General features: G+C 37.6%; 2 protein-coding genes across 2 annotated transcripts; one reads left to right on the forward strand and one right to left on the reverse strand.

Annotated features, from left to right (window-relative positions):
* Nucleotides 1-119: 119 nt before the first annotated feature.
* Nucleotides 120-19,701, forward strand: LOC110751076 (transcription regulator). The gene is made up of 51 exons (XM_088247990.1): nt 120-420; nt 1,461-1,758; nt 1,894-2,122; nt 2,245-2,584; nt 2,684-2,797; nt 2,896-3,024; nt 3,116-3,307; nt 3,392-3,586; nt 3,760-3,897; nt 3,998-4,120; nt 4,212-4,462; nt 4,946-5,049; nt 5,652-5,746; nt 5,823-6,059; nt 6,828-7,016; nt 7,159-7,243; nt 7,335-7,402; nt 8,413-8,558; nt 8,675-8,783; nt 8,897-9,043; nt 9,165-9,212; nt 9,293-9,421; nt 9,521-9,754; nt 9,868-10,008; nt 10,167-10,252; nt 10,331-10,436; nt 11,518-11,613; nt 11,938-12,090; nt 12,583-12,762; nt 12,853-13,031; nt 13,135-13,270; nt 13,357-13,482; nt 13,653-13,697; nt 13,904-13,981; nt 14,184-14,300; nt 14,890-15,016; nt 15,096-15,196; nt 15,265-15,402; nt 15,494-15,577; nt 15,885-16,031; nt 16,114-16,245; nt 16,347-16,376; nt 16,463-16,609; nt 16,704-16,765; nt 17,206-17,359; nt 17,458-17,649; nt 17,740-17,844; nt 18,048-18,182; nt 18,546-18,779; nt 19,148-19,252; nt 19,347-19,701. Exons 1-51 carry the CDS (start codon nt 322-324, stop codon nt 19,494-19,496), a joined length of 7,185 nt encoding a protein of 2,394 aa, XP_088104116.1. The 5' UTR covers nt 120-321; the 3' UTR covers nt 19,497-19,701.
* Nucleotides 19,702-20,376: 675 nt separating this feature from the next.
* On the reverse strand, nt 20,377-21,866 carry LOC148296864 (uncharacterized). The gene is made up of 3 exons (XM_088247886.1): nt 21,481-21,866; nt 21,319-21,400; nt 20,377-20,930 (listed from the first exon to the last, which is right to left on the reverse strand). The coding sequence occupies exons 1-3, from the start codon at nt 21,858-21,860 to the stop codon at nt 20,670-20,672; spliced, it is 723 nt and encodes a 240-aa protein (XP_088104012.1). The 5' UTR covers nt 21,861-21,866; the 3' UTR covers nt 20,377-20,669.

The following is a 21,866-nucleotide window of genomic DNA, read 5'->3' on the forward strand; positions in this document are numbered from 1 at the left end:
CCTTTATTTCCCTTATTTGTTTTTCCAACTGACGTGGCTCCACTAGAAGGTAAACATTAGTCGATAAAAAAGAACCCGCAGGTAACCGAGTTGAGTTTCCAGCGGAAAGACCATCGTGTGCGCTACCACTATAATTATACACACTCCAAATTCAGATCAGACGCCACCAACCAAGTCTCAACCTTTCGCTTCTGTCGACGATTCTGGAAATCCCTAGAGTACCCCTGTTTTCCCAAAATCTCGCTCCCCTGCACCCTCTGCTTCGCAATCTCTCTCTGAGCAAACCCTAGCACGGCTCCCAAATCCTTCTCCGTCTACGCGATGCTGAAGTTTTCGCCGACCACCGCGAGCCAGATTCGCTTTCTCCTCCAAAGCCTCAACGATGCCAACTCTGACTATGTGCTCCGAGAGCTCTCTCAGGTACTCCCTCTCTGTTTTGGTTTTTGTGTTTTATTCATCTTGTTTGTGATAATGTATTGGACGCCTAATTTTCTGTAAATTTCGGAGTTTTGTGAATTTAGACGAACTCATTCCACTCGGTTGCATTTCTGGACTTCAGCTACTAATAGAAGTGAAAAAAAGAAGACAGGATTAAAATTTTGCCGCGTAGTGTTTGTATGACACAACGCCTGCGTTGTGTTTCTCTGTGTTCAAATTTGAAGAAATGGACGGATCAAAGGAAATGCTAAATGTGCTAAGATTTGCTCAAATTTAGTTTACAATCTGATGTCAGCTGAGTTAGCATGCCATGCTTCTGCTGGCATAAGTCAAACTGACATGGCATTGCCACATAAGCTTCTGTGTCAGTTTGTACCAGAAAAGTTGTACTACCCATTGCAACTCAAACAGAAGTTTAGCATAAAATTGTGTTCGGTAAGTGGGGTGGCAGGACCATGACGAATTGAATTAGAAGTGGGGAAGGTTAAGTAGGGGGGATAGGCGAAAATTCCAAGTCGTGTTGTGTTTTGAATTTTCTATTTGTATATATTTTCTGGTGGGATTTACCAGAAATAGTCTCATCCTTATTCATTTCTCCAGCATGCATTGGATGTTGAACGGCGATGTTTTCAACTAACAGCTTTAGTATATGAAATCTGAATATTCTTTGTATTTTGGTGAAGATATTCATATTTTCAGTTGAGTGAATGGTTGACAATACACACTGGATTAGGAATTACTTATCATGCATGTGATGTGTTTGCTTTATTTTTTTTAGTCCAGTCTACAATATCTGTAGCTCTTACACATGGCCCATTGAAGGTTTATGTTTATTTCTATGCTGAGGGCGAAGAATCTTTCCAATCTTGAATTTTGAAATTTTGAAATTTTGATAAACTTCTGGATAAGAAAATATTTAATGTGGCTGATAACAAGTACCCTGGAATAAGGTTTTTTGTGAGCTTATCTAATCATGCATCTTACTGGATCTCTTGCTGATGTAGTTTGTGGTTTCATGGCAGTTTACTGAATATGGAATTGAGGGAAGCATTTTGCTGCTCCAGACCTGTCTGGGTCATCTCACTAATTACGGAACAGACTTGAAGAATGTGGCACTGGAACGGGTTCTTTCCTCAGTTTTTAAATATCTTCTTGACAGACCTAATTTCAATACAGTGTTTTGTGAGTCCCTAAGAAATACAGAGATCAATGAAGGAATTCTAGAGAATTTCTCGAATGCATTACACCTGTCTGTATGTGAGAAGATTGCCATTGGTCTTGCGTTGTCAGATTCTGAAAACCTAGACAGCAGGACATGTGGTAAGTTTCAGTTAAAATGATGGTGAACTGTTTGACTGATGTATTCTTGCTCAAAAAAAATTTCGTTTGCACTGTTAGTATCTTATAATTTTGCCATAATTTCAATGTAGAATTTTTAATACTGTTTGTTTCCAGGCAAGAACTTCTGTATGGCTGAGATCCAGAAGTTGTGTGAAAATCCTGTTGCGCTGAATTCTTCTGAGCAAATTCAGAACACTGTTATGTTCCTCCAGCGGTCTGAGGGCCTTTCCAAGCATGTGGATTCCTTTATGCAGATGTTATCTTTATTACAGCTGAAAGATGACAGTTTGTTTGTTCTAACTCCATTGCTTTCAGATGAGCTTCGTGATGCCAATTTTTTGAGGTACGGTAATTTTATAGTTGTATTTCTGCTAGAACTACTTGGTATTAGGTTATTTGCCTTTTCTATCTATTTGTCATGCCAAAATATATCCTGTGCTCAATAGCTTTTGCTTTTTGCTGCAGCAATGTGGGTTTGTTCCATGAAAGTGGAGAAAATGATTTTGATGCTATTTTAGCAGAAATGGAGAAGGAAATGAGCATGGGAGATATAATGAAGGAATTAGGTTATGGATGCACAGTTGATTCATCTCAGTGTAAAGAGATTTTATCCCTTTTCTTACCACTCACTGAGTTTACCATCTCAAAAATACTTGGCATGATTGCCTGTACTCACGCTGGTCTTGAGGACAATCAGAATACATTTTCAACCTTCCGGTTGGCGCTTGGTGACAGCACTTTGTCTGATATGCCTATGTTGAACACCTGGAATATTGATGTCCTTGTAGATACAATCAAGCAACTTGTGAGTTACTTGTAATCTTCTTCCATTTTTGTTTGAGTTGTGACTTAGTGAAGGAAAGTGCATCCGTTTTCTTTTCGTAATTTTGTTTGCTGATTACAGGCTCCCGGCACCAACTGGATACGGGTTATGGAAAATTTGGATCATGAGGGATTTTACATTCCTAATCAGGAGGCTTTCTCTTTTTTCATGTCTGTATATCAGCATGTGTGTCAGGTAGGTTTTGTATTCTTGCAGTTTTTTGGATTACTATTGTGCAAATTGTGATGTTTTAGTCTATATTAATCTGTGGTCTCCGGACTTGAGCTGTGCAGGAGCCCTTTCCCCTCCATGTCATCTGTGGGTCTGTCTGGAAGAATACCGAGGGTCAGCTATCCTTTCTTAGACATGCTGTATCAGCACCACCTGAAGTGTTTACCTTTGCTCATTCTGTTAGGCAGCTGGTACAATCTTATATTCATCCAGCTTATACATGTTCCCTGTTCCCTCATGTTATATTTGTTTGACCATTCTGAGTTACTATCATCTTTTCAGGCCTATATTGATGCTGTGCATGGCCATAAGCTTCAACTTGGACATGCAAATCATGCGTGGTTGTGTCTTGACCTTTTGGATGTACTGTGTCTACTAGCTGAGAGGGGTCATGCTCTTGCAGTTCGATCGATGCTTGAGTATCCTCTTAAACACTGTCCTGAAGTCCTGCTTCTTGGGATGGCACATATAAATGTACCTCTCTAAAATTGATGTTTTAAAACACTAGATTCTGGTAGTACTTTCTTTTGGTTGATAAATTTACACGTGCCATTGCAGACTGCATACAACCTGCTGCAATATGAAGTGTCTTTTACCGTTTTCCCCATGATAGTAAAAAATTCCATGGGCAGTGGCATGATTAACCACCTCTGGCATATTAACATCTCGCTGGTGCTGCGGGGATTCGTTGATGCTCACAATAGTGATCCAGATAGCATGGCTAGAATATTGGATATCTGTGAAGAGCTAAAGGTAAGTTTGGGGTGTACTTATGAATGATTTTCCGACCAGTGTCTGTTGCACTTGTTGCTGTATAATTGAGAATCAAGATAGTATGTGTTGTGTCAGTCAGTTTTTTTTTTTTTTGGGTTGTATTAATGTTACTGGAATTGCCATTTATTTCTCATATGTTCTTTGTTTTGTAGATTCTGTCATCTGTCTTAGAGATGATTCCTTCCCCTTTTAGTATCAGACTGGCGGCTCTTGCTTCCAGAAAAGAGTTTATAGACCTTGAGAAGTGGTTGAGTAATAATTTGAATACATATAAAGATACTTTCTTTGAGGTAATGTAACTTTCGTCTCCTCCCCCTGCTACAAATTTAGGTAGCAATAACATTAAAATCATGCATATCACTGGCTTATACGAATAATGCAAAATTTCAGGAATGCGTCAAGTTCTTGAAGGAGATTCAATTTGGTGGATCACAGGATTTTTCCACCAGACCTTTCCAACATTCTGGTGCTGTGTCAAATCTTTATGTGGACACTGCTACTACATTCTCGAAGGTTTGACATCTTGGCATGCAATTTTGTTTTCTATGATGTAGAGCTTCATCATCTATCATGCAGAATTTCATCATCTGAATGTTGATTTTAGGTTCTTAAAGCTCATGTTGGCTTGATTACCTCTAGCCAACTTACTGAGGAGATGGAAAGATTGTCTGTAACAATTATGGATTCTAATCCAAGGCTGCAGAATGGTGGCACTACAGAGTCATCAACTGATGGATATGCAGATGATATTGAAGCGGAAGCAAACTCTTACTTCCATCAAATGTTTTCTGGTCAGTTGACAATTGATTCAATGGTCCAAATGCTTGCCCGATTCAAGGAATCTTCTGTAAAAAGGTATGTCTGTTGAGCTTTTGAATCAGGATACTTTAATATTATTTCCTAAATCTTCTCTCATCTTTTCAAAAGCCTACTATTGCCTACTTTTATCTTGTTCAATTGCAGGCCATAGATCTTGTGATAGTACAATAGGTGAAGTACACATGATACTAGATTTTCTTTGGTCAAAGTTAGGATTGACTTTTAAAAGAATCTAATTATGCATCTTTGAGTTAGTACAGTTTGTATCATGTCTTGCTTTTCCCCAGCCCCACCTCATGCATGAGAACCCAAATTGCTTTTTGATAGTTTCATTCTCCTACGTGCCACATGTATGTAATATTGATGTAATATTGTTTTGGCACTTCTTACTCTTCTATTGGTTTAATTATAGTAGAAGGGAAGGTCCGTACTAAAATCTGCTGAAGCTTCTTACTTTCACATTATACTATTTTTAAAATTGAGAGTTAATTAACAATTCTTTGCTGCATGAATTGACAGGGAACAGTCAATTTTTGAGTGCATGATTGCTAATCTGTTTGAAGAGTACAGATTCTTCCCCAAGTATCCTGAAAGACAGCTCAAAATTGCTGCAGTTCTCTTTGGTGAGTGTTTTTAATGACTCCTCAGTCCAAATTGTATTTCTAGATTTGCCCTAAAACTTTAATTTGTCTAAAGACTGTAAAGAGTAATGTACAACAGAGTTCAGTATAATACATTTTGGTTGAGCTGAGGGATTATTTTTTTAAGTGGGCAGGTGAGCCACATATTTGGTATCTGTTAGGAGGTAGTACGAGAAACAGTTAAGAATAAACTTTTTTTGGTATCTACTATTTTCTAATTATATGGTCAACTTGATGGTCATTCTTTGACATGTTGAGAGCATGCATTTGTTAATGAATAAACCAGATGCGATTCTTGTCCTTTTTAAAGTTTTCTTTTGTGCGTGTGTAGAAGAACTCATAAGATTTGAGTTAGTTGCGGTATATATAATTATGATTCTTTCCCATTGTCTGTGCCCTTAGCTTTTCTATGAAAACGTTGTGAAATGGATTCCTTCTGTAGTGTGATATATTTTTTTGTTTTTGCCTTTTAAATATATGGTTTAGTATGCCCTAATTTGTTTTAGGGATGCCTGTTTCTTACTTTACTGCAACTGTTATATGTTAAAATTGATATTTCAATTTTATTGTATGCAATGTTTCAGGTTCTGTCATCAAGCACCAGCTTGTAACTCATCTGACTCTTGGGATTGCTCTGCGTGGTGTTTTAGATGCATTACGCAAGCCTGCGGATTCAAAAGTTCGTAACATTTCTCATTAACTTCCCTCATTAGTTTTTCATATCATGATATTGCTGATGATCTTTCTACTTGCAGATGTTTGTGTTTGGAACTAAGGCTTTGGAGCAGTTTGTGGATCGTCTGATTGAGTGGCCGCAGTATTGCAATCACATTCTTCAAATATCACATCTGCGTAGTACTCATTCAGAGCTCGTGGCTTTCATTGAACAGGCTCTTGCTAGGATTTCATCAGGCCATTCAGACTCAGATGGAAGCAACCATGCTTCTGCTCATCACCACGGTCCCAGTCAAGCTTCCTCAGGAAATGTGGAGGTCAGTGGTGTACTTGGATTTGTGATGTGTCATTATTCAAAAATTTTATCAAAATACTTAGAAAAGGATGCATTGCAAAGCAGTTTATAACCTTGTTTTGCAATTGAGAAAAAAAGTATACATTTTCTTTCTACTCTTGAAATTTACCAGTACGAGAACCAAATGTCTTTTACACATCCAGGATCTCAGTTGTGTAAATTTTCAATCATTGCATACAGCAGTGAAGAATTTGTGATGTTTAAGTATAAAATTACTACCATTAGGCCATAGATTTCTTGTTGTGTCCTTTTTTTTCCCTTCATTTTCTTTTACACATCTATTCTAGAATTTGGGTTTTCACCATGATCCTTCTCCCATGTCCAAAATGTTCCAGTGGACATCACTGAAATATTAATTTCTTTAACTACAACAAATGGAATCACATATCTGGTCAGTCCACATTTTAATGGTACCGGATGCAATTTTCCAGAGCTATGTAATGCCCTTTGATGTTTACACCAGAAGAACTTCATCCCAAGGCTCATCAGATGTAAAATCATGCTGGAAGTTTTGGATATATTTACATCACCAAATTATCTCTTACACTCTTAGGATTATGTGTCAGATGCCATTTTTTTTGTTCTTTTTAAATCTTTTGTTATGAAATTATTAATTTCATACATTAAGGATACATGTATTGAATTTAACCATGCCTTGTTATTTCAATTTATTTGAGCGAGCTGAGCTATTGTTGCCCACTTATGCTTATATGCTGAGTCATTAATGCAGTTAAATGGTTCGAGCATCTTACATACTGGGCAGCAACTATCATCTCCTCTCCCGCTTCAACAGAGACATGAAAGTTCTCTTGATGACCGTCATAAAGCCTCTACTTCATCCAATGACATAAAGCCACTTTTATCTTCTGTTGTGCAACCTTCGGTTATTCCTTTAGGCGATGCTCCTAGTATTCAGAAGGCATGCCTGCTTACATTTTTTAAAAAGGGGTTTTTGTTTTTTTTTGGGGGGGTGGTGTGTGTGGTGGTGTCTGGGACTAGATTCTATCAGCTCCTTGTATCGTTAAATTTTGATTCCCCCTCATTTTCTTATAAAATTGCAGTCACAAAGTGCAGTCAGTGCTCCGGCAATGTTGTCTTCTTCTTCCCCTGGTTTCGTTCGTCCTTCACGAGGAGTTACTTCTACAAGTAATTTTCAACTTCTTTCCCAAGTCATTATTTCATCCCTACATAATTAAGTTCCTGGTGAATGTTACAATAATGTGCAATACAAATACAGGGTTTGGTTCTGCTTTGAACATCGAAACATTAGTTGCTGCTGCTGAGAAAAGAGAAACTCCCATTGAGGTATTGTGTTCCATCTTATAGGCCTCGTATTCATGCAAGATGCTGTTAGTGTGTGTTGATATATTATACATACTTTTTTTTTCTTTTTATTAAGTCAGTGGTGTTTTACTATTTCACCCTCTTAATTAAAATGGTGTGTTTTTAATTTTTTCTTTGGCAAAGGGCATTTTCAGGGATTTTGAATGTTTCACCATTCTCTTCCTTTTGCTTTATTTATATAGATATATATATCTTTTTGTTTTTACACTATCACATTGCAGTCAGGTTTCTAAAACTTACGTGGGGGCCCAACTCCACCTTTCCTATTCTTAGTGGTCTTAGCTGCTGTAGCCGCTTCTGTTTCACAACCTTATCGTCATATTTGATTGACATTAATACTCCTTATTCAGTGATGTTCTATATTTCGATTACTGTTTTTGACATAAGTATGCATCAGATCAGATTGTTTTTTTTTATGAGGGTCCAGACTGTGATGGCATTTGTTTTCTTCTACTGCAAATATGACATCTTAATGTTGTCATTAGTCTTCTTTTTCTCTTTGCCCTGTTTGAATATTCTTACAGAAAATTAGCTCTTATGGACTAATTAGCCAATGTATCCAATTCTGGGTTCAAATTTTAAGTACCTCTTGGTTAAGGGCTTTAACTCTGCATAATAGTGAGGGTGATGCTTATGGTATGTTTTTGAGTATATGTGATTTGCTAATCTACACTTTAATGAAGAAGTATCTAAGATGGCTACTTTATATACTTTTCCATTTTTGTTGTTTACTGAATTGATTTGGGATGCTGCTGGAACAGGGAGCAAAAGAGTCGAGTTTCTGTGTTTTTATATGTCTCTCTTATTCTGTGTTTTTAAAGTCTCAGCCTTGTATGTTTTTGAAAAAATTGTAATTTTCTGAAGTTGATATTATGTTAGAACTTTGAAGTTTCCGGGCAAAGTATTCAGCTTGTCCATGTCATGTGTTCTTCTGAGATTAATGCTTACATGTTCCCAATTCTCTTTTACAGGCTCCAGCATCAGAGGTTCAGGACAAGATATCATTTATAATTAATAATATTTCAGTTGCTAATGTTGAAGCTAAGTCAAAGGAGTTTACAGAAGTAATGAAAGATCAATACCATCCTTGGTTTGCGGAGTATATGGTTATGAAAAGGTTATGTACTTTTTGGAAATGAGATATGCATAGATAAATTTGTTTGTATTTTGATTGTCTCACTTTCCTTTGGTTATTGTCCTAACATGTGGTGCACCCACCTAACCTCTTGGCAGGGCAAGCATTGAGCCGAATTTTCACGACTTGTACCTGAAATTTCTGGACAAAGTTAATTCTAAGGGTTTGAATAAGGAGATTGTTCAAGCTACTTATGAGAACTGCAAGGTTTGTGTCTTTTCTATTTTTCTTCTGGTCAGATGCACAGTTTATTGTCTTACATGTATGTTATTTGTGCATTTGAGTATGATTATATATTTAATGCCTGTGCATTGTCTCAGGTTCTTCTTGGATCAGAGCTTATAAAATCAAGCTCAGAAGAGCGCTCATTGTTAAAAAATTTAGGGAGCTGGCTTGGGAAGCTTACAATTGGAAGGAATCAAGTCTTAAGGGCTCGTGAAATAGATCCCAAGTCTTTAATTATAGAGGTGTGAGTTTGATCAATGTTGTTGTTCTTGATTTGGTTACTCTTAGTGGTATAGACTTATGCTACCCATTAAGTGGTTACCATTTGGTTTTTTCTAATCTATCCCTCCCTCACCCCTACAGGCATATGAGAAAGGGTTGATGATTGCAGTTATACCCTTTACTTCAAAGGTATAGTTATGCTTGTTTTGCTTTCTTTTTTTCCTGACGGGAAGGGGCATGAAGATCTTATGCTCTTTTACGTGCTGCAGATTCTGGAGCCATGCCAAAGTAGCCTGGCATACCAACCACCAAATCCCTGGACAATGGGTATTCTTGGATTACTTGCTGAGATCTATTCAATGCCAAACTTAAAGATGAACCTGAAGTTTGACATAGAGGTACACATACGTTTTCATTGGGTTATCTATTGAAGCTTGCCTTCCATAATATCGTTATAGAATTTCTAGTGTATCTGCCTTATTATTTTGGAATTTCAGGTTCTATTCAAGAATCTTGGTGTGGATTTGAAGGAGATAACACCAAGTTCTCTTCTCAAGGATCGCAACAGAGAACTTGAAGGGAATCCTGATTTCTCTAACAAAGATGTTGGGGCATCCCAACCACAGATGGTTGCTGAAGTGAAATCTGGAATCATATCTCCACTAAATCAAGTTGATCTACCACTTGAGGTTGCGCCATCTTCTGGGAGCCATACACATCTATTACCTCAGGTTTGTCACAACATTTTCTTGATAATTGAGATCTTATTGGGTGATAGCACTTGTAACATATTTTCTTTTCACATTGTTTTTTACCTTGACAATTTAATGTATTTTCTATTTAGTATGGCACTCCTCTTCATCTTCCACCTGGTACCTTTAACGAGGATGAGAAGCATGCTGCTTTAGGGTTGTCTGATCAGATTCCTTCTGCTCAAGGACTGTTACAAGCTACCCCGTCACAATCACCATTTTCTGCGAGTCAGGTGCAGTTCAATGTTTTCATTTTTTGTTGTTGGTTTTTTTTTTTTGGGGGGTGGTTGTGTGTGTTTTCAAGTATGGTCTAGTAGGGATGTTTGCCTTCTTCTTGTTAGTGTTTTTGTCCTCTGATCCTCTACTTGGCTTGGCCTCTGGCCATTTGCAGCTTCCCACACAAATACCTAATATCGGAACTCATGTAATCATTAACCAGAAGCTAACTGGCTTGGGATTGCAACTGCATTTTCAGAGGTTCTATGATAGTCCTTTCTTACAGTGTACCTTGACTAGCACTTTGGTAGAATTACTCATTTTTAAAATATATTGCAGAGTGGTTCCAATCGCAATGGACAGAGCTATCAAAGAGATAGTATCTGGTATTGTTCAGCGCAGTGTTTCTATAGCTACCCAGACCACTAAAGAGCTTGTTTTAAAGGTTAGTGAACTGAATAATTCTTGCCACTGTTGACTATATTTGAATAAATTTGCTATTTTATCTTTAAGGCTGTGTCCTGGTTAAATCTTGTCATCTTTGCATAATGTCTTATTTCATGTCCATCTTGTCACTATGGCTCTTTGATGACTCGAACTTCATCTTCTTGTTCCCCCATTGTTGCTACTTTAGCTTCTACAACACATTCCTTCAATCAATCCTTGTTTTGCCACACACTCCCATTGATATCCATGTTACAGTAGCACTTTATATTTTGTATATGCTTATTCTTGAGGGCCAACTGTATTCTTATGTAAAGCGTAGTGGGCCTTGTTCAGTTATGTCAGAATTTCAGAAGCATTTCTGCACTTTGGTCTTTGCATTGGGGCTCATTATGCATTTCCATTTCTAATCTTGAATTGGCTTGTTGGTGGCAATTTAATAGAATGTGTGGTTGCTATTTCAATTCTATGTCCTACTGTTCTGAAGCAATATTTTGATATTGTAATGTTCCTCTTGCTTTTGTTTGTATAAATGGGGTTGGAGTCAGTGCAATCCAGATTTGGCGTTGATGTCCATTCATGACTCCGATATGTACGTGCATCCTACATGCCTGAATAAAAGATTTATAGGGGTTTTTTTCCTTCTAAATAATGAGGGAATAATGTTACAAGAAAAACTAGTGCTCCTGTATGACTTTCTGTTTTTTTATTGCTGTTTAATATTAGTCACATTTCCAAGGTTAAAATTTCAACACACTGACCATTCTAGGAAAGCCTCCCTTACCGCTCTCTTCTGATGCTAAGTTTGGGGCACTGAACTGCGAGAACATTTGCACTGTGAAAGATTGTTTCGTGGGTTGGATGTCAAAAATAAGTGTCTTTGATGTAGATCTGTTTCCACTGTTCTACCCTGCTCTGTTATTGTTCCTTACACTGTTTCTATGGGTTGTGATTGGGAAGTATATTGCTGTAGTGGCGATTCTTGGAAATGTTTCGTTTGGTTGCTAACTAAAGATTTTTCCGAAACAGTAATCTGTCTAGTAATTTATCCTAATTCTCTTTCCAATTACTTGTGTTGGTAGGATTATGCCATGGAATTAGATGAGACGAGAATATTTAATGCAGCTCACTTGATGGTTGCAAGTTTGGCAGGAAGTCTAGCTCATGTGACATGCAAGGTATTTCCTCTTACAATAAATTTCTTGGGATTGTTTTGGGAAAATTTGTATAGTGTGAATGCGACCTATTATTTTTAACACATGTACAATCATTAGCACAGTATGCTGGTTTAAGGGTTCATCATTCAGGGTATACATATGCATGTCATTATTTGGGTTGATTTGCCACAACACATTGGAATGCCACACATTGTGTCTGATACAAATAACAATTTCTACTCCAACTACTATTCATTGCTGCCAATTTATTGGGGTGCCTTTTCTTGGTGTGAGGACTTCTTTTATTTCCCTGTGTTCATCTTCGGTTTGTGTTTCTGGAAGCAGGAACCTTTGCGCAGTTCAATATCAACTCAGCTCAGGAATTCCCTTCAGGGATTAAATATTGCCAGTGATCTTCTAGAACATGCTGTACAACTTGTTACTAATGATAATCTGGATCTTGGCTGTGCAGTTATTGAACAGGCTGCGACTGATAAGGTTTGGCTTGATGAATACACACGCACACACATAATATCTCTATATGTATATGTTTTTGAAAGTTACTGTTATTGTTTGTTTACATCAGTTCTTTTTGTGATGATTTACCATGGTGGCAAAATGTGAAACAACTAAAGAAAGCTTTTGTATTGCTCATATTAGGAAGAATGTGCAAAGAATGGTCTTTTGATGTTAGTGTTACCATTGGCAGGTTAATGTCAATATTTGAGAATTTGTCTGTCGGTCTGAAAACATTTCACTACGCATTTGTTTATGCTAGGATGTAACTTAAAGCAAAAATACTTCTGGGTCAATTGGAAAGGAAGTGAAATATGTTTTAGAATTATATGCTGACCGAAGTTTGCTTTGGAAGATTGAAATTTGAATTTAGATAAACTAGTTCTGATCTGTAATTAATCAAAATGATCCACATGTAGAGATCACATGGATATTCAATTATGCTGTTTTTCACTTGTGTTTAACTGCTTGCAGGCCATACAAACAATTGACGGGGAAATAGCTCAACAGCTCTCATTAAGAAGGAAGAGGGATGGTGTTGGTGCAACCTTTTTTGATACTAGCATCTATACTCAAGGTTCCATGGGCGTTGTGCCAGAGGCCCTTCGCCCTAAACCTGGCCATTTGTCCCTTTCTCAACAGCGAGTTTATGAGGTAATGCGCTACTTTTTGGTACTGATATGGTCTGGTGATGAGATGAATGTCAAGCAATTTGATTTGTTCTTACACTCCTTTATTATATAGGACTTTGTTCGGCTTCCCTGGCAGAACCAGTCTAGCCAGAACTCGCATGTTCTTCCTGCTGGTACTCCAGCATCAGGACAACTTAACACAGGCTACTCAGCAGGCCCTGGAAGCAAATTTGATGCAGTTTCTCGTCCGCTGGATGAGGCGATTGAACCCAATTCAGCTCTGCATCTTAGGTTTCTTTTATATTTTTTGTTTCTAGTTTTTAAGTTATGTAGTTCATGTACTTCTTGAAGTATTAGTTGCTTGAATGTTTGTAATTTTGGTGTAATGTTTCAGTGCTTCCTCTATTCATGTTGGGGTGGGTGATGGTGTTTCCCAGCAGAGTTCTGAAAATGATTCTGTCATTGGTTCATTTCCTTCTGCTGCTTCTGCCCCAGAGCTACAATCAGTAGAGTCGTCTGATGCTGTAAAGGTTGAAAAAACTTTTTCCATGATATTATAATGCTCAAGTTACTTTTTACATGAAAAAACTTTGTTCTTACTTACATTTGGGGCTAGGAATCTGGAGTTTCTTCACAGCCACCACCTTCACCTGCTGTAACTGAGCGTCTTGGAAGTAACATTTCAGAACCTTCTCTCAACACGAGAGATGCTTTGGATAAATACCAGATTGTGGCACAAAAGGTTGGAAATAACCTTTGTAGCTTGTCCTTTCTTTCTGATGTTTGTCTCGTCTTTAATTATATAGCGAATGAGTTCTTGATATATCCTTCATCGATATCTTTTTTTTTGTTTACTTTTTATTTTTAGTGTTTATGAGTTAATGAAAACCTAATCTTCTGTATTGTTTTCAGTTGGAAGCTTTGGTAACTAGTGATGCTAGAGATGTAGAAATTCAGGTACTGTATCTGTTCATCTTTATGGTATCTTCTTCCTCCAAATTGTATCTTGAAAGGTATTATCCATATATACGTGCATCAAAACTAGTTGGTATAGAATAAACCTTGAAAGTGTTTTCCCTTTTGTAGTCATACATACATAAGTACATACACTATGACATGTATATTTTACACTAGATGAATGTTCTCTGGCATGTCTTATCCAGGGAGTCATTGGTGAAGTTCCTGAGATTATACTCAGATGTGTTAGTCGAGATGAGGCTGCCTTGGCTGTGGCTCAAAAGGTCAGTGCTATCCTTTGTGAGAAGCTTTTGTGTTATTTGTTCCTTTGAATAGTTAATCATTACAGCTAACTTGAATGCTTATGGAGTTTCTCTGTTGATGTGAAGCAACTGGTTTGATTATCCCTGGACAGAAATTTATGTTTCTGGTAAATATTTGTCCAATGATTTTAATGCTTCGAGTTTGTTTTTAATGTTGAAACAGGTTTTCAAGGGTTTATACGAGAATGCATCCAACCATATTCATGTCGGTGCTCATCTTGCAATCCTGACTGCCATTCGTGATGTTTGCAAGCTTGTTGTTAAGGAGCTCACTAGTTGGGTATGCACTATTGTACTTGTGTTATGAGATAGATATTTTTGTCTGGAAAGCCTCTATGTTTTCCTTTGAACATAATTATTTCTTGATTTGGATCATATTTGGGTTACCTAATTTTCTTACAACTCTTTTGCCCTTAATGATCCTTCAATTTCGGCTTTTCTTGGTGAGCATAACTTTATAAATTTGTAATTATTTTCCTTACTATGGTTCTTGTGGTTTTTCTCCAGTCCTTTTTGGGGTTGTTTGGCCTTTTTGTTTTGTTTTGCCTCAGTCTTTTTCCTCCGTCGGCTCGTTGCCTGTTTGGAGGCAGTTGTTTCCTTTGCTTTTGGTTTATGCGGGTTTGTTTGGGCGTAGTGGATCCTTTATCCACTTGTTGTTTCTTTTCAGTTTCTTTTTAATAATATTGTTTGTATTATAAAAAAATTATTTTCCTTACTATTGTCCGCACTTAGGATTTTATTATTATGATCTTGTCAATTCTATTCATAGCAGTTAGACTTAGATAATAGTACGATCTAGATATATTAATAGCACTTCTATTCGTGTCACATTTTCCTATTCTAATATATTGGTTTGCTACTTCGTGCAGGTTATTTATTCCGAGGAGGACCGGAAGTTTAACAAAGATATTACTGTTGGCCTTATTCACAGTGAATTGCTAAACCTTGCAGAGTACAATGTTCATATGGCCAAACTTATTGACGGGGGCAGGAATAGTATGTAAAATGGCTGTTTTGTTTACAATATTAATGCTACTGCAGTTGATGTAACTTACTGATATCTTAAAATCCGCAGGGCCTGCAACTGAGTTTTCCATTTCCCTTCTCCAAACTTTGGTGATTGAAGAATCTAAAGTTATATCAGAACTTCATAATCTTGTTGATGCTTTGGCAAAGGTTTGTGTAAAAAAATTGTGCTTTGTGTTTTACATTAGTACAGTTTGTTTACTGATTCTGATACACAGCTCGCTGCAAAGCCTGGATCTCCTGAGTCACTACAGCAGCTGGTTGAAATGGTGAAGAATCCTGCTTCTAATGTGGCTGCTCCATCTGCTATTAATGTTGGAAAGGAGGACAAGGCCAGACAATCTAGAGATAAAAAGGTCAGTGGATATGTCTTTAGTATTTTGGCCTACTTTATGTGTATTTTCTTCTGACTCGATTATAATAATAATTTTTTTTTGGCTGAAACAGGCTCCTGTTCACTCTCCTGTGAACAGGGAAGACTTTAGTAATGTGGAGTCTGTGGAACCTGATCCTGCTGGTTTCCATGAGCAGGTAGCGTGATACATTCTTTATAACCCTGAACAGCACATTGTTAGATGTTAAGCATATTCAACAGACCTATTATTTGCTGTGAATAATTTGAACTAAAGAAAATTTATAAGGATGTAACTGGGACATTACTTGGTTGCTTGGTGCATAAGGGTGGGAGGAGTATTGTTGTTTTGAATTTAGGTGGATAAATGGGTACCATCCTAGATATTGTATTTAGAGCACAAATACAAATATGTCTATAGATGAAAGAGTGGTACATGTAAAGTTGTTCTCTGATGTGTTTTCAACTTCTTTGAATATGTTGTAGGTGTCAATGCTGTTTGCAGAGTGGTACCGGATTTGTGAACTTCCTGGTGCAAATGATGCAGCTTGTGCCCATTTCATCTTACAGTTGCATCAAAATGGTCTGCTGAAGGGGGATGAAATGACAGAGCGGTTTTTCCGCGTCCTCACAGTGAGTTTTCAATTTCTAGAATGGTATGTTACAGAATGATACGAGGAGTTACCAAGCATGTGTTTTTTTTACCCATCTGCAGGAGCTTTCTGTTGCACATTGCGTGTCTTCTGAGGTGATGAATCCAGGCACATTGCAAACACCACAACAAGTGCAGAGTCTCTCCTTCCTTGCCATTGATATCTATGCTAAACTTGTCTTCTCAATTTTGAAGGTAATTATTCCGTCGTAATTTTATTTTATGCTCCTAATGATTCCTGTACAAAGTTTTATTTTATATTTTATAAAACTTACATGTCTTGTTTGATTGAGCAGGGATCGAATAAACTATTTCTCTTGACTAAGGTGGGCACAAGGAGATTTTGAGTTTGATTGAATCTTGTTTTTATTGCTTATCCAATAATGCTTTTGCATGATTTGGCCCTTGGCAGATTTTAACAGTCACAGTGAGATTCATTCAAAAGGATGCAGAGGAAAAGAAAGCATCTTTCAATCCAAGACCATATTTTAGATTGTTTGTTAACTGGCTGCTGGACCTTGGTTCTCTGGATCCTGTGGTTGATGGTGCTAACTTTCAGGTCTGGATCAAGTGGATTGCTGCTAGGGTCTTTTGCCTTTGTTTTGTCATTATTGTTTATGCTGACTCACTAATGTTGGTTGTCTATGTTGCAGATCTTGTCAGCATTTGCAAATGCATTTAATGCTTTGCAGCCTGTTAAAGTTCCTACATTCAGGTTAGCATCCTGGTTATATTCATTACTCTTTTGTCAATGGTAGGAAATGAAATGTCAGTTCTTAAGATAAGGAAATGGTAGCTTATATGGTTGAGTTTGTATATTATTAGGTTTCCAGCTCTGGGATTATGAACTTGTAGGTGATTGGATGATATTGTAGGGATTTTATTTAACTACGGATTGGGTTGGAGTTGATTTTGCACTGGCCCCTATAATTACTCCTTTTGTCTCTTCCTTTCCTTCTTTTTCTTCTTTTCCCTTCTCTATTTCTATCTCTGTTCTGTTCTCTATTGGTTGTGCATCATTGCCATTCATGATTGGAAAGATTATCATTCAATCTTGGTGTACAAAAGTTAGATATGATATTTTTGTAAGAATAAATTGTGATATTTTATTCCTTGGAACTTTGTGCGTTCCTATACTGAGAAATATTTTATCAGCTTTGCATGGCTCGAGTTGGTGAGTCATAGGAGTTTTATGCCAAAAATGCTCGCTGGGAATGGCCAGAAGGGCTGGCCCCTTATCCAACGTTTGCTGGTACACTTGTTTCAATTCATGGAGCCATTTTTGAGGAACGCTGAACTAGGAGTTCCGGTCTGCCCCTTTTTTCCTGCTGGGCTTCATTGTTTGTTGCAGTGTTGCTTAAATTGCTTTCCGTCTCACAGCATTTTCTCGTATTTTTATCCATGTAGGTTCATTTCCTGTATAAAGGCACACTTAGGGTGCTGCTAGTGCTACTTCATGATTTCCCAGAATTTCTCTGTGACTATCACTTTACCTTCTGTGATGTTATTCCTCCAAGCTGCATTCAAATGCGAAATATTATCCTCAGTGCATTTCCCCGTAATATGAGGCTGCCGGATCCATCTACTCCGAACTTAAAGGTTGCCGACGATTCTGCATATTTACTCTGTAACATTTATGGTTATGCAAACTAATCTGGTGGGGACTGGTTTGTCCTTGTATATATGCAGATTGATTTGCTTGCTGAAATCAGTCAGTCTCCACGTATTCTTTCCGAGGTTGATGCAACTCTAAAATTGAAGCAGATGAAAACTGATGTGGACGAGTATCTCAAGGTATGCACAATTTTTGACTTGTAGACTGAATACTGTTTTATTGCTCATGTGCTAATTAGGTTTTACGTACAGGTGGACTGATACGTCTTTTGTGTGGACATTTTGACCTTCCTCATTTAGTGTCCCCTTTCTACAGTTTTCTCTATTCTGCTTTTCTTATTTCAAATTTTTATCTAGATTAAATGTTGTTTGAAAATTTGCAGACAAGGCAACAAGGTTCTTCATTTCTGACTGAACTGAAGCAAAAATTGCTACTTCCATCAAACGATGTTGCCTTAGCTGGTACTCGTTACAATGTACCCCTCATCAACTCCCTTGTGCTTTATGTTGGGATGCAGGTACTTGTTCTTATGCTAATATTATGCATCTACATATCATTTGTCTCTAAGGTGACATATGCTACAAGTTCCAACTGTTCTAATACTTGTGTTTTTAAGATCAGTGTTCTTGTTTTGCAATATTGGAACCTACATAGAATCCATTGCTTTCCATATGTGCCCACTTCAAAAAGTTCACTTTGTCAGATTTTCTTGATTTCCACGTTCTAGTGAACTCTGACTGTTATGCTTTGCTGAAGAAGAGGCATTAAGGAATTTTCAAAATCCGAATTCTAAAGATCTTTCTGACTTGGTATTTGGAGTGGGTCTTGACTTGAGTAGAGTGGATGGTCCAGTGCTTACTTTTTTGGTTTAATTTTACAGGCCATCCAGCAGCTTCAGTCTAGAACACCTCATGCACAGTCTACCCAAAGTGTTCCATTCGCTGTCTTTTTGGTGGGTGCTGCTTTGGATATTTTCCAGACTCTGATAGTGGACCTAGATACTGAAGGGCGTTACCTTTTCCTAAATGCGATTGCAAACCAACTGCGCTATCCAAACACCCATACCCATTACTTTTCGTTCATTGTTCTTTACTTGTTTGCCGAATCAAACCAGGTGAGACAAGTTAGATGTTTGCTTTTGTTTATGATATTCATTGTCTGTTCTTGTGGTTAGTCCCATGGGCAATTGGAGCACTTTGTTTTAATGTTTTTGGGGACTTATATCGCAAGTCTTGGATTTGAAAGCATTGTGATCAATTTGGTAAACATGCAGACTGCCATATATAACATACAAGTTAAATGTGCACATTGCGATATGTAGCATGTTTATGGGCGGGTGGATCCTTAATGTAGGGTCTAAGTCTTACCAGATAATCTTTGATAATGGCCACAGAACCCCAATGCATGTTTTTAGATTGCTTTCATATCAATTATGATTCAGCTGCATACATCTTCTAACTGCCGACATTTTTTATGCTTCAGCATGAAATTATCCAGGAGCAAATCACAAGAGTACTGTTGGAACGTCTGATTGTTAATCGGCCACATCCATGGGGTCTTCTGATTACCTTCATTGAGCTTATCAAGGTAAATGTCCGCCCCTTTGAAAAAGAAAATAGAAAGAAGCTTAAATTTTGCAAGCTGCAGATTTGTTCTAAATCGTTATGTTGTATTATTTCAGAACCCTAGATACCAGTTCTGGAACCGAGCTTTCATACGGTGTGCGCCAGAGATTGAAAAACTCTTTGAATCTGTCTCAAGATCTTGCGGCGGTCCAAAACCTGTTGATGAAAGCATGGTCTCAGGTTGGGTATCTGAGAGTGCACACTGATCAAGAGCAATTCCTCAGAGTTTGTGAATCATTTCCAAATTGCACAGATTGTTTTGCATGGCCAAACGATATGATTTGTACTATAACCACCAGCAAGCTGCATGTACTTGTAATTATTGTATTGCAGTTGATCTGTTGTAATTAGATAGATACCTACATTGTAAATTTTTTTCTTAATGCAGTTATTTTACTTTCTTTTTCTCAACTTGCTGCCTTCATTAATTGGTTGCTCGACAGACAGGCATCTTGAAAATGACCCCAAAACTCCAGGGTGTAAAATGTCGTTAAAACCCTAAAAGTTATTTGAGGTGTCGATCTTACCCCCAGGAATTGCCAGTAGCTGGGCGATTTACTTTTATTAGCAAAAGATAATTAGGCTCCTGCTTTTGTTAAAAAAACACTTTTGGGCCTGAAGAGAAAGGGAAGTTTCATTTTTAATCTAGGTCCTTGAAAAAAAACATGCTTTACCCGGAAAGTTACCAATATGTCTCTTTTTTTATTTTTTAAATTTTGGGGTAAATACAGTTTAGCATCGATTATGCGTGTCCCTTTTTTATGGCACACGGGATAAAAGAGAAAAAACAAAGAACTAATGAACTGTTCTCAGTGAAACGGGGTTATTGTAGTTGTTTTTTGATTTTTCACGTTTTGGGAGTTTTCTTGGGGTGTTGAAGATGATTATGGCAAAGAGTTTGATCTTTTGCAAAGGAAACACCACGCGCCTCTTTTGCACCTAAAGTGGTGGATATGTACCACCTTCTCTCGTAGAGGTAGGATCCACCAATACAAGTAGGCTCACCTGCGACTTTGCTCTGAAAATGGATTATTGAGATTTGCCGCTAAAAAAAGATGGTGTTGGGTTGAGTGATAATTCATTTGAAGAGTTCTCATAGTTGAGAAAGAGGAGCTTTTGGGGGTTTAACAAATAGTAGGGATTGCGCCATTACTATTACCATTGGGTTCAATGATTTCTGGTGGAAATAATACCCAAGTTTATTTCTTGCAGTTTAGATAACAAAAGTATCATCAGAGTCTAAACTTTCCTAGACCAACATGGCATGACATGAAAGATGATCCGATTTCAATTACATACGTTTTGGTTGTGTCCAATGCCAGATAGCTTCTTTTGTGATTATGTCCTCTATGTTTAAGGAGTCAGAGAAAGCAAATAGTTTAGGATCGTCGCGGTTCTGATGTTAGTGCAGTGCATCGGACAGATTTGAGATACATAGACTTGCAGTAGGCAGCGACTTTGTGCCATATGAGTTTCTTGGTGGAGAAGGTAGCCCTCTGGTAAGTTTCTGAAACTGCAGATATTTTCCCGATTGTGGATAGTCTTACTTTTATCTTCTTCTTGTGTGCCTCTTCCTTGGCTATGCGCATATTCTTCCATGTGTTCTCCACTGCTTTTGCACGTTGCTTCTCCAGTTTGCTCTGCCAAATTCGAAGTTTAGAATCACTATTTTTTGGCTCTAACATTATCTCTATTAGAGATGTCATCTGTAATGTTGTCTAAAAACAATGGTTTTATTGTTTCGACAAGTAATTTTGTATGTGACCGTAACAGCATCACATGTTATAACGAGTGTATATTATTTATATTAAAACCCAAAGTAGAAATCCGTCTCCCAACACGTATACTTATTACTTATTATTTGGGTGAATCAATAAAATGATGTGACCTAAACTACCCGTCACACACAAAAGTTTCTCCCAAATAGCATGCAAAGCAGATTCACTTTCAAACAATTTTACCGCAGTCAACATGGCATAAACAACTTCCATTTGATTAAAGCAGATTAACCTTCAAACGATTTCATACCTCAATCTTTTTAATCTCCTTCAAGGCCTTGCTGGTCTGCTTGAATTCCCAGTCGTCTATAGCAGCCTCTTCTTCTCTCAACCTGCCAAGACTCAAAACATGCTAATTGATTACAAAACCTTTTCATAAATATATGCACAAAATAGATGTAGTCTTCCTCACTTGGTCACGAGTCTCATATGCTCAGTCTTTGTCCATGCTTCTATTTCAGCCTTGAGCTCCTGCTGCTTGAACTCATCTAAGAATTCATGGTAGGGTTTTGGCCGATCCATCGGCTGCATATCTCCTTCAGCGTTTGGTTTTTCATCAACATCAGATTCTTCATGGCTGCTCTGATCAGCAGATTGTACAACATGTTTATACTCTTCATTATAAATTGAGCTGTCTTCTCTTTCTGAAGGTGATTCCGGGCCATGATCAAATTCATGGTGAGGATCTGAGAATATGCCACGCATTGACAACTTGCTCAGGCAGGAACCTTTAGAAATTTTGTTCTGCAAATTGGGGTGACAGAAACGACCAAAGTCTTTGGAGTTCTCCATACCTTC

This window comes from Prunus avium, chromosome 2, assembly GCF_965620075.1.
Source record: "Prunus avium chromosome 2, drPruAviu1.hap1.1, whole genome shotgun sequence".
Classification (NCBI taxonomy): domain Eukaryota; kingdom Viridiplantae; phylum Streptophyta; class Magnoliopsida; order Rosales; family Rosaceae; genus Prunus; species Prunus avium.